The sequence below is a fragment of the Hordeum vulgare genome, chromosome 6H (genome assembly GCF_904849725.1).
Source record: "Hordeum vulgare subsp. vulgare chromosome 6H, MorexV3_pseudomolecules_assembly, whole genome shotgun sequence".
NCBI lineage: Eukaryota > Viridiplantae > Streptophyta > Magnoliopsida > Poales > Poaceae > Hordeum > Hordeum vulgare.
This window is the reverse complement of record NC_058523.1, coordinates 11,868,083-11,879,925: the sequence shown is the minus strand read 5'-3', so window position 1 is coordinate 11,879,925 and position 11,843 is coordinate 11,868,083. Positions and strand designations below refer to the sequence as shown.

General features: G+C 42.5%; 1 protein-coding gene across 1 annotated transcript; it reads left to right on the top strand.

The window, feature by feature from the left end:
* The first annotated feature begins 4,891 nt into the window (after window positions 1–4,891).
* On the top strand, window positions 4,892–7,156 carry LOC123404505 (two-component response regulator ORR27-like). The gene is made up of 3 exons (XM_045098440.1): window positions 4,892–4,970; window positions 5,140–6,101; window positions 6,973–7,156. Exons 1-3 carry the CDS (start codon window positions 4,944–4,946, stop codon window positions 7,013–7,015), a joined length of 1,032 nt encoding a protein of 343 aa, XP_044954375.1. The 5' UTR covers window positions 4,892–4,943; the 3' UTR covers window positions 7,016–7,156.
* The last annotated feature ends 4,687 nt before the right edge of the window (window positions 7,157–11,843 follow it).

Sequence of the window (11,843 nt, the reverse complement as noted above, 5' to 3'; positions counted from 1 at the left end):
TTGGGTAGCTCCAGCGATGGGATCGCTCGAGGGTGTCGTAAAATTCTTGAAGTCATTGTGGCAGCAAGCCTTGTCCTACTTGGAACTGAGCAAAATCTTCACGACGATGTCGCCTGCAATGGTCATGTTCTTAAAGACACCGGAATGGTACCCAATCCTTTTCATGCACATGCAACCATGTGTCCTTGGTTGGTGGGCTGGCACCTTCCTTGGTCCGTTCTACGGCCCTTCTGATGAACTCCGTTGTGGTGTCAGGAGCCTTTGGGTTGCAAGTACTTCGTCGCCGACGACTCTTAGACACTTGTCATTTCCTTGGCACTTTTTAGGTGGAGGACGCGTTGATCCAGTTCAGCCCCTTGTCTTGGTCTTGCTTTGAGATGTTTGTCTTTGGTTGTGACGTGGTCTTTGCTGCTCTGCTTTATGTATTTCCTCCAGGGTTGAACAACCCTTGTTCTACTCCTACCCATGTGCCCCCCCCCCGGCATCTATTCTATATTTGTTTTCTCCTACCATCAATAAAAAGATATGCAAGTTTTGAGTGTTCACAAAAAAATCTAGTAGTTAATGTTGCAAACATCTTATGTAATGTGCATTTCAGTTGATGCAACAGTCATTTAGTTGCTCTATATACTTGATATATATAGTGCAACCAGATCATCTCTCCTGCTCTTTGAGTGCTCTCTTTCTGCAAGCTATGTGAAATTCTACTTTTCATGGACGAGATGGAGGAACAAAAGACAATATATGGACAAGATGTTTATGAGTATTTTGTATGAACTACTTGATTTCTCAAATAGGGCATGTTAGATGTTGTGTGCGGGTGCTCTATTCTCCAAGCCACATGAGACTATTTTTGTCTCAGTGGATATGCAAGGCCAGGGTGCATAAGTAAATGGAGGTGGATGAGGACCTTATAAAAAGTGGCAAAAATGTTTGACTTGGACTCTTCAAGCTTTGGTTTACATTTCATTCTTTGTGATTACATGAGTTTTAGTACCGTAAATGCGTGGTACCATGACACACCTTTCCAAGTATTTCTCACCTAAAAATATACTTCCTCAACGTTTATTAGTGTTGCATGGATCAAGGAAAGCTCATGTAACTTCGGCTATGCAAGTGCGTGAACATTTGAAATTGTCGATAACCACTTCCTCAGATGGGCCAACATGGTAATTGGTGGTCTTCAGACAATCTTGAACAAGAAAAAGTTACCATATATAGCACACAGGGTGATTTCTTCGATTTTGTATGGGCGAGAAGACACCTTCCATGGTGTAGGTTTGGGAACTACCAATTGCATCACGTATATGGTTTAGAATGCCATAGTTGAAGCCTGGAACTACCACTTAAAAATGATATTCTATATGGTGGACCAAATTTATTATCTGATGTGTTGCGGCCAATCCTGGTGGACTAGAGATGTGGAGTGATGCTACTAATTCGGAGGTGATGGCAGTTGCGCAAGGAGTTGATTCATCAGAAACTGAACTTACTAATCCAAGTTACTACGAAATATTTATGTAAGATGGCTAACTATTCATCATGTGGCAATAGGATAGTGGAGATGTCTTCAAGGGAAATCATGTCATTGGTGCGGGTGAGAAAGATTATATATGGGCGTCGTATGGTCCCATGGTTGTGCGATGGTCCGTTTGGAACATGATCAAGTTGCAGTAACCACTAGACCACTAATGGTTTGTGGATCAATGGTTGTGCATGAACTGTCATGGTCGTTAGGGATTCTGACTGATGGGTGCCAGTTTTGGCCTACCGCTTCATACCTCAGCCAGTTTGCAGAAGATTTAGAAACTGGAGTCGATGCTATTATGGAAGATCTCAAATTGCCGATGATGCCTACTAATAAGCGTCTACTACTTCATTTTGACTTTGTAATGTCTCTAAGAGGAAGTGAAGGATCAGATATGGCCCGTGAGGTGTTTGGCTTCATCATAAAAGTGATAAAGGGAGTGGTTCAAGTAGATAGTTACTTGTTACCAAATAAGATTGATTGAAGACAAAAAAAACTGTCATGGAGAAATTAGACAACTTGCTGGGTCATAATAAAAGTGCAAATTCTTTGCTACTCTTGTTGCCTGATTTTATCTTAATGCAGACAATTGTAACCCTATTTCCGAGTAATAAATCTCTCTACCTCTTTGCAAAAAACAATGAGAATATTTGGTGGACCATGGAAGAATCCTTTCTTGTCATTTCTTATCCATTGTCATGGGTGTCGAACCTCATATCTCTACTATCCAACTTTTTTGATAGCGAGCATTATGCGATGAACACACAAGTTTATACTGTATTTGGGTGGTGTTATCACTTTAAGCAAGTAATTCTTCAAGATCCAGCGTTGATTGTAATGGAGGCAGATATGGTGTGAACCTTGTGCATAACTTTTGTTATGCCGCCATTCTTAGACCATGTCTAAACACATGAGTAAGTTCATCTGTAAAGATTTAATTAATTTTCCTTCAAACGAAGAACAAGATCTAATCCTTTCAAGCAATCGAAGAACAAGTAACAACTATGATATGCAATATAGATGTTGTGAATATAAATGAACATAAAATAAAGTTGGTGTTTCGTAACTAGTCTTGGTTAGGTCATTGGACATAAACGAAGTACATGAAGTTGCATCTATGGCAAAATTCTATATAAACAAAGCCCGATTTCCGATGACTACCTAGGGGCATTATTTATGAAGGGACGTAGGAGAAATTTATCTAGACTTCGGACGGTATGAATTCAACCCTAACTAGGTTTGAAATATGGACTATAAAGTCATCATGTTCTCGTCTATTTCGAAATTACGTAGGCCTAACTCAAAATTGAGGTGGCACAACATATGTATAAGGCAATGGATAGAGAAATGAAGTGTCATGTTTTATGCTTCGTCCATGTCTTAGTTCGTTGCGATGGTGGCTTCAAAGTCATGAAATCTACACTTGAAGTTCCGTCAACATTCCGTTTGTGCTCGCCCCCTCTACATGCTTGATTATGCTAAAATGCACATACATCTTGTACATGGTAGTCCCTTTATTCCTAAACAAGTGTATATGTGTGGGGGCTTTGCATGTTACAATTGTAGGGATGTCCTTGTCAAATTATATGCAACAAATTAGCACTTTAATCAACCCTCAGATAATTGTAAGATAAAATATATCCCATACTTCACAAGGGTATTCTTTCTAGCTGCCCCATGTATAACTTTTGCATTTGCATATCCATTCATTTCACAATTAAGTCATTGCTTATGTGTCTTTTTTTACGAATCATTGATTAAGAAGAAGAAACAGTAGAGCTTGGAAATTACAACGGAATACATGAGAGCTACAAGGATGGAAAGATTTGCCGCATGCAGACACAAATCTCATCGACACGACCAACATGGAGAAGGAATTTAGCTTTCGTCTTCATTCTTTTAAGGAAGGGAGAGGCTTCTCATCTGGTTGCAACCCGAAGACACCCTCAAGGAGGATCAGGAGAGTTTACAGGGAGCAAAGTGGTCAACGGTTTTATAGGGAGCAAGGGGATCCATGGTGAGTCATGGTTTGACTAATCTAGATTCAGATGAGAGCATTAGGGCCTTCCACAAATAGTGTACATACCTCGGTATATGAACACTAGAGTTACAAAGCACTAGGAGCAAACACCACAATCCATGCCAACCACCGCAAATTGCAGCCACAAATGTCAAGCGAGCATCCAACTATACTCGAACCAAGGCATCAAACAAGCAAGGTGATCCGTGACTCCAACTATGCCTCCAAGGAGGTTACGATGTCGAGGACATCATCGCCGCCGCCCAGTCGAGAAGTTGCATCTGAGACTTTCATATGGAGAGCACTCAGGTGGGCAATGTGTTCAAGGTCCACACAGACGCCTTCAAGACGGAATATATTCCCCTATGGACTCCACATCATTAGTATTGACAAATCCGGCATAAGACTTTCGCCCGAAGCATACCTTGCTCCCGAACCATAAATGCCCACTGTCGAGTCTGGTAGAACCAGAACGAGTGACCTCACCGGCTCCCTATTACCATGACCTCCGCAAGCAACCACGATGCCCACTGCGAGGTAGCCCAAACCCCTACTGCAGTAAAATGGGGACAAGGTGCCTTGTGCGAGAAGGCCACACACCAAGCCCGAAACAGCAAGATTCTAGACCACGCCAACGCGGGACAGATCCGTGCATCTTCAACCAGAAGGAACTTGCGGCAACATAGGAGGGCTATCGACGCTCACCATTGGCCAAAATCAAGGCCCCTGTTGGCCGGATCGGACGACTGTACAACCCACTCATCATCCACATTCACCACCAGGGAAAGCCTTGCACAGCCTCTCGCATGGGTGGCGGCGATAGTTGACGGAGGGAGCAGCAAGGGGAGATCAAAGTGGTGGTGGTGTGAGTCTCCCAGGTCGGCTGAGGCAGGCTAGACCAGATATACTATTCACACTATCTCGGTCATTTGACATGGCTATCCTCACATATGCTCTCTACCATTCTTGAACAGATTGCAGGGACTATATGGTAGCAAGTTAAATGCATATATGCCTCTATATGTAATTAGAATATTCTTGAAATGATACTATGGTTCTTTGAAGTGATTTGTTTTGCTACAATTGTAATATTTTTATTATAGTATAACAAAAATCAATGGATGTCTTTGACTTAATTAATACTTGTTGCCTTGCATGTTTTATATGTATTCTTTTCTTACTTCTGATGAGTTAGATGTTTTCCTATTACAATTAACATGGATGCATGTGCGGACAACGTGTTACGGCAAATTAAGTGTGTTAGGCCATATATGGATGCATGACTTTTCCGAAACCCTAAGCTCTGCCCGACCTGGCATACTTTATTTTTCTATTGCAGACAATACTCAAAAATATATAAGAGAAGTTCTGGAGCATGACAGTGTAAGGGGAACTATGGATCAAGTCAGCAGCCATCTTCAGGTATGATTTTGACTCTCTAGTTGATGTTCCTTCTGAAACTAAGATTCGTATCAGATTTATATGACCGTGGCATTATAAGAAAAGTTACCCCACTACCTTTTTTTTGCGGATACCCCACTACCTAAGCACATAGTACTTATTGATGTTTCCACCATATTTCAAATTTCAGAAGTACAAAGCGGATTGCCAAATTGATCCACTATCAACTATGCCCACTGCTAGCCCATCGTACTCTAGCGATTCTTGGATAAACTATTCAACATCTCAAGATAGTGAGGGAAGTTCTGGATTCAACACAAGGGCCCAGGGAACTAGAAATCTCAACCAAATAAGCCGGCTAAGTGGCAGTACATCACCAGTTTGTTTGGGTGTTCCTGGAAATGGGAGCAGCACAACAGGTTTTTGTGGAGCTTCTAATAAGGGACCAACATCTAGTACTAGTAATGGCAACAGAAATAGCAATGCTAATGGTTATGGTTATCGGTATGGTAGTGGCAGCACTAATAGTTATTGTAACCTTAATGATAATGGTTATGGTTACAGTTATGCTGATGGTAATGGTGGTCATGGTGGAGTTCTAACAGATGGGATCATGTCAAGTGCATCATTTCCGTCCAACCTAGCACAACCACTACAGCAGCCAATTCCCACTTCCAATTTATTTCCAAGTAACACAGTGTGCGCCATGGATAACCCAAACCATACAAGGCAACAAGAGCCTGTACCACAGTTATATCGACTCAGCTATGACTGTAGAAATGGAGGGATATCTATGTCACCTTGGCCTCAGGATGATGGTGCTGACCTGCTCAGAAAGTACCAGGGTGAGAACGAGGTGATGAGAAATACGACAACAATGGACATGACCCATGGAATTCAGAATGCTGCAACTATGGACATGACCCATGGAATTCAGAATGCTGCAATTTGGGAGACGACCCAGGAAATGCTTGGAGATGGTCCTGCTGGTCAGACCAGCGCAGTGCAGCCTCAAGGCCTCAGCGGTGAGTTTTTCAACTGGGACAACACTACTTTTGAAACAGCTCGCACATCAGCTGGAGGAGTACTAACAGATGAGACGCTAGATTGGCTAACTCCGGATGAATTTGAAAACATTATGAACTCCAGTTGGTACGTACTATTCTAAATATTAGCATGCCCTCCTATTTCTATTGCATTGTCTTTTCTGATATTTCAATGTTTTTATTCTGAAACCTCACACAAACAGCATTTTGTATATTAGCAAAGCATATCTTTTATTAAATTGTATTTCTTGACTTCATGCTCTTCATACACAAAAATTTATAAAATAATGATTTAAAATATTTTACTGTGTGGTTATTTAAACTTACAATTTTAGTCGCAGAAGTGCTAAAATAACTTTTGTGAGATGAATTGGTTAGCTTATTTCATGGCTGATGAAATATGAATATATAAAGGATACTATACATTTTAGGTTGTAGTACAACCGTTGTACTCGTTGATCTTCAGACATATTTAGAGGCAAAGCAATGTGAGTTATCATATGGTTCATATCACGATGTTTTAAACTAATAAATCTTATGTTAGCATATACAACAAGGAATAAAACACTAAGTTAAAATGTACCATGGTTTGGTCTCTGTACTCTCCCGAGGAATGAGCATTATTCTTTTGCAAAAGCTGGTTTAAACTATCTATTTTACTACTATCTTCTTGCAAAGATTGTAGGAAAATATTTGATAAAGGGGCTGAATAATTAAGGCTGTTACCATAAAGTTCAGATATTTATCCTTTTGAACAAGCCTTTTGGGACTGTCCAAATATTGCATTACCTTCTTCTTGTATCTTTATTCATTGGCATTGCCTTTTTTTTAATAAACATGATAGCATTCGTATGCAAGTGTAGAACACACGAGAGTTAATGCCATGAACAGTGTTCAGATTAGAATCATCTTCTAGTGCCAAGTCAGTATGTCCTTGTCCTTATTGCACTTTGACCCATTTTTGACGATAATTGCAGGTCTGAAAGCATGGAGAAGCTCGTGGGAGCAAACTCAAAGTAGAGGAAACCATACATGGAACAAAGAATGCATGATATATGTCCATTTTCCTCTGATGAATGTTCAAGAAAGCTTTGGTGCTAGAATTTGATTTGTTTGTCTTGGAAACTTTTTTTGTAATTTGGATTGAGATAAACTGATAATGGTTGGACAGAAACAACATTGAATCTCTTTTACATGATCCATTGTCTTTTCCGTTATTTATTTACTTACAATCAAAAGGTTTAATTTGTGGCACGACTTACTGCTACAATGATGCAGTAACCTCAACACCCGGTGCAGTCGATGACGGCAGTTCAGCTGGCACCGGCTCTCAGGCCATTAAGAAAAAACTCACAGGTGCATGGTACTGGAAATGCAAGACGAGGGACTATGGACTAGTATAGAAATAGACATTGGAGCCTCTAATTTAGAGGCAGTAAAGGGAGGTGATTTCGACCAAGATCTTTAAGCCACCTCTATTGACATGTATATATCCATTCTGTTGGCGTTGCAAAAAAAAAAAAAAGGCTTCCATGGAAAACTATATATGCATTAGTGTTTTATCCTTCTGGAGGGTACGGGTTCAGGATTAGGACAACCGGCCCCACACCTTCTTGTAGTAGCTGAGGACCAATATGTCAAAGGTGTGAATGTGATGGCTGCTTTTATTGAGTGATAATTGGTGTGAAGTGTGAACTACCGTGAAAGATTGAACAATGGCATGTTGGTTGGTTCTTTAAACGAACTACTGGTTTATTAAGAAGGAAATGTATCTTGTTCAACCCACATTTTTATACAATATATGCACTCACAAAAATCAAGTGCTTTGTGCAAAAAGATAGAATACCCCCCTACCCCTAGCATGCATAAAAATTCACATTTCTGGGAAAATATTTGCGATGCACATCGTATTACAAAGCCAGGATGTTTTCGTTTATGCAGACTTCAGGCGCCCTTTGCCGCGCCGTTAGTGTTGTTGGGTTCTTAAAAATATACATAGTATGTTTCAAAATATAAGGTGTATTATTATTTTGACTTTTGGCTCTAAACTTTTGCCTCTATACTTAACATTTTTGCCTCTAAACTTTGTCAAAGTTAAAGATATTTGACTTTTAATAAAATAACTAATACCCCTTATAATTGAAACTTGTGGAGTATTTTGTTTGACGGTTTGGGGGAGGGGGTGATGGAGTGTGCTTTTATTTTTACTATAATGTTGTGATTTGGTGGGCCTTTGGCAATGTGATTCTTTGTTATCCGCTAATCAGCCCTGATTTATTTGGAGAAATTACTGTGTCGGTGGCTGCATGTATCGCATGTTGGAGCTTCTTTTTTATGTGATGGGTGTCAGCCTGGACAAGGTTCGAGCCGGTCCGGTCCGTCGTTTGGACCGGCCGCCGGCGGTCCGAGCCGGGCCGGACCGAGCAGCACGGCGGTCCCGTTTCCAGTGACCGGACCAGCAGAGGTGAAGCCCGAGCTGGACCGAGAGGACCGGTGGTCCTGTTTCCATGGCGGCCATGGCATGGCGACGGTGACCACATTGTCGGCAAGAGATGGCCAAGAGTCCTAATCGAAGGGGGAAACAAAGGGGAAAGAGGTAATATCTCATGGAGTTGTCGATGGAGTGGTCGGGGATGCCGCGACGGCCAAGTAATCGTCGAAGGACGTTGGCGCTGGAGTTGGGGAAGGAGGAGGACCACGACGGCTTCAGGGCGAATCCAACAGATTCCTTTCGTGGAGAAGGAGATCTCAAGTGTGTGGACCTCCTGGACAAGACTATTCCTTACGGGGCGGCCGGTGGACGTGCGTGCTGTGCTCCGGCGACCTGCCTGTACTTGTGCCTACCTGCACCCTACTGATCTTGGACTGCATCCAGCCAGCGCTGGGATGGAAGGGGAAGTTGGGAGGAAGGTAGGGAAGGAAATAGGCCATCGGCAGCGCAGAGAGGAGATGAGGAGGTGGCGACGAGATGGAGCCAGTGATGAACAGAGGAAGCGACGAACCGAGGCAAACATAATATTTTGTCGGTCCAACGAGTGGTCCAGTCAAAGCCCGGACCGGACGACGTTTTCTCAGGCCTAATTTGACGGACCGGACTGACTGTTTCTTTTACCGGGCCAGGACCGCTCGGTCCGGTCCATAGCGGGCCACGAGCCGGGCCGAAAGCCCGCTCGCCTCGTCCAGGCCTACATGGGAGGGTGCCAGATTGATATGTTTTTATAAGCCATTTCATGCTGATTGATTTCAATAATTGATTGACTTAAATTTGAATACCTCAATCAAATGAAAGAGCTGGGAATATAGTGAATTAAAATAATTAAATGGGAGAGCTTCTTCAGAAGTTGTTGACCGGATCAAAATCATGTGGACCCAGTTCTAAATTGGAGACCTCAATTAGTTGCCTGACCTTAAAAATAATGAAGCATAGTACATATACAAAATAATTGAAGGAGAGAGCTTTAGGACTAGTCTTTTCTTCAACCCTAAGACATAGTTTTGGTCTTGTATGACTTTGCTATTTGCCAGCCTGTTTAATTGTATGTGCACGTTTGTGTTGAATGTGTGTAGTCTAACTACGCAAAAGTCAGATGCATGCTCATTGTGTTTGTTTTCACTTGGTGCTTCATTTTTATTCTACACTCTGTCAAAAAAAAATGCTGGCTTGCAAAATATTGGCATCAAACTAATTAGGCTCTCGGTCCCCACTTCGGTATTGATACAAAGCCTGAATCCCATGGCATTTGTTTGTGGAACCTAGGGCAATGACAGATTCCAGATGCTTAATGTAATGTCGGATGCATTGCACTTAGAAAAAGCATTCAGTGTAGACAGAACATTAGTCAACCAAAATCGAAGTAAAGACCTACAGATGGAACACACTCCCTTAATTGCAGATAGCAGAATGAGTTGATGGACGCCTCCAATAGGGGCACTCTTTTCATCACGTTTGTGCTCAGGGTTAGGTCAAGAAAAGTCTAAACATTGTTTCCTGCAAATATCTTGATGTGTACCAGACCCTCGATGACACTGTCGCAAGTAACCCACCTCTGGGTAATTTACATTGAATTCATCTTGCATTTTCTTCTTACCCTTTGCTTCGGGCTTTCATTTACATGTCTTGTCCCAGTTCAAGAGGTTATAGGAAATAACCCCCAGCACAGAGTGTATTTTGCCTGTTGTCGACTCAGGAAAACATTTTCTTAATCGGTCCCCTGTTGACGTTAAACGTCTGTCGAGCAGGAATTATCCGCAAAGCTTCACACAACAACGACGTGGGGTGACGATATGACTTGCCTTGGTTGTGCTAACGATATGGTTGAATGGTTGTAATTTGATAAGACATGAATCACCCGCAAGGCGGCTGCCCTGCACATTGGGACCGAGACAAGATTATGGTGCGCTCAATTGTTGACTGGCCCATGGAGACTGTGACATGATTTGCTTGCCATGCTTGAATTTGGTTTCCTCCAATTTCTCACCAATGCTAATAAATGAAAGGTTAAATATATCTTATCGTGAGTTTGAGACTACGGATATTATATTCACTAGGTAAAGTGGGTGCATATATAGAGGGCGAGGGTGGAGTTGCACACCATGATGGAGTGTTTCATTCTTTTTGAGTGTTTGAGAGATAGGATGGTGGATCAAAAGCATGACAGTGCACATTTAGTCTTGCTGCTCCGCATGATTGTTTTTCGAAAGCATGATAACTCACAATTGGCATGACAGCTTGCGACTTCATTATTAGCGCGGTCGAATTTCCTTGCTACCTCACAATTCGTATGAAAGTAGCTAGGGTAGTTAACCTGAGCTTTCTTCATGGCATCCTCAGCCATGTCATCTCTGCCTTGTGAGCCGCATGACTATCTAGTACCGACCATTTATTGTGTTCGGTAGTGTCACCGCGTGGGGCCATCAATGGCACCCTTGTCATTGTCCCATCAATCACGAAACTGAAGTATTGTTAGTCCTCAAACCCTTGCACATGCGGCATGTTAGGGAAACACTTTCCATCCGTAGTCTGATAGGAGGTCATCGTCTGACCTGTCCAACGTCGTCGATTCAATTCCAATCTCACGGTCACAGATTTTGCATCATATGGAAACAAATCCCGTCAGCCAAAGCTAACCAACCCGCAATCCACGCACCTAACCCCTAATCAATCGCCCCACCTCGCACACATACCCCAAGCTAGCCTCGCCAGATCCCCTCCCCCCGCCTCGCACGGACCTGCCTCCTCCCCGTCGTCGAGCAGCACGGCCATCTCATGGGGCAGTTCCGTTTACCTGCTCCTCGCTGCTGCATCGTCTCTCCACCTACGCGATCCCCCGGTGACATCTTAGGTGTGCAAGTGGTGGGTTGATCCCCAAATCCTCATCGACGGTTCATCCTTCACTAGGTTATCATCGGCTGAATCGGAGTTCACACCTGCTGGACTGTATAAAGACGCCATGACCAGCGAGCTCGCAGCCTCATCACTCCCTAGTCATCTTCTCTTGCTTTGGGTTGTACTGTTCGGTCCTTTGTCATTCTTTCGATATTTTTTTGATAAATAGGTCTTGTGTTCGCTATCTGATGTGTTTTTCGTTGTTGCAAATCAATTGGATGTTATTGGCAGGATCGGCAGCATGTGGTCAGGCCGTTCGATTCATCAGATACTTGAAGGTCATACTGCTGAAACAAATGAACCTACTAGTACTTGTACGAAGTATTTGAGGACATCTTTCACAAGCAAATTGATGCAAATATGTATCATGTAAGAAGCATGCGATAAGAACATACAATGTATTGTAGTATCAACACTTGAAGGTAGCACCTTTGTAAATTGTCAAAGCAAGTAACATGAACG

Excerpts from the sequence above, each read along its gene's own strand:
- LOC123404505 (XM_045098440.1), top strand. The coding sequence starts at position 4,944 with ATGGATCAAGTCAGCAGCCATCTTCAG. Across the intron at positions 4,971-5,139 it reads AAGTCAGCAGCCATCTTCAG|AAGTACAAAGCGGATTGCCA; the intron begins GTATGATTTTGA and ends TTCAAATTTCAG. Across the intron at positions 6,102-6,972 it reads AACATTATGAACTCCAGTTG|GTCTGAAAGCATGGAGAAGC; the intron begins GTACGTACTATT and ends CGATAATTGCAG.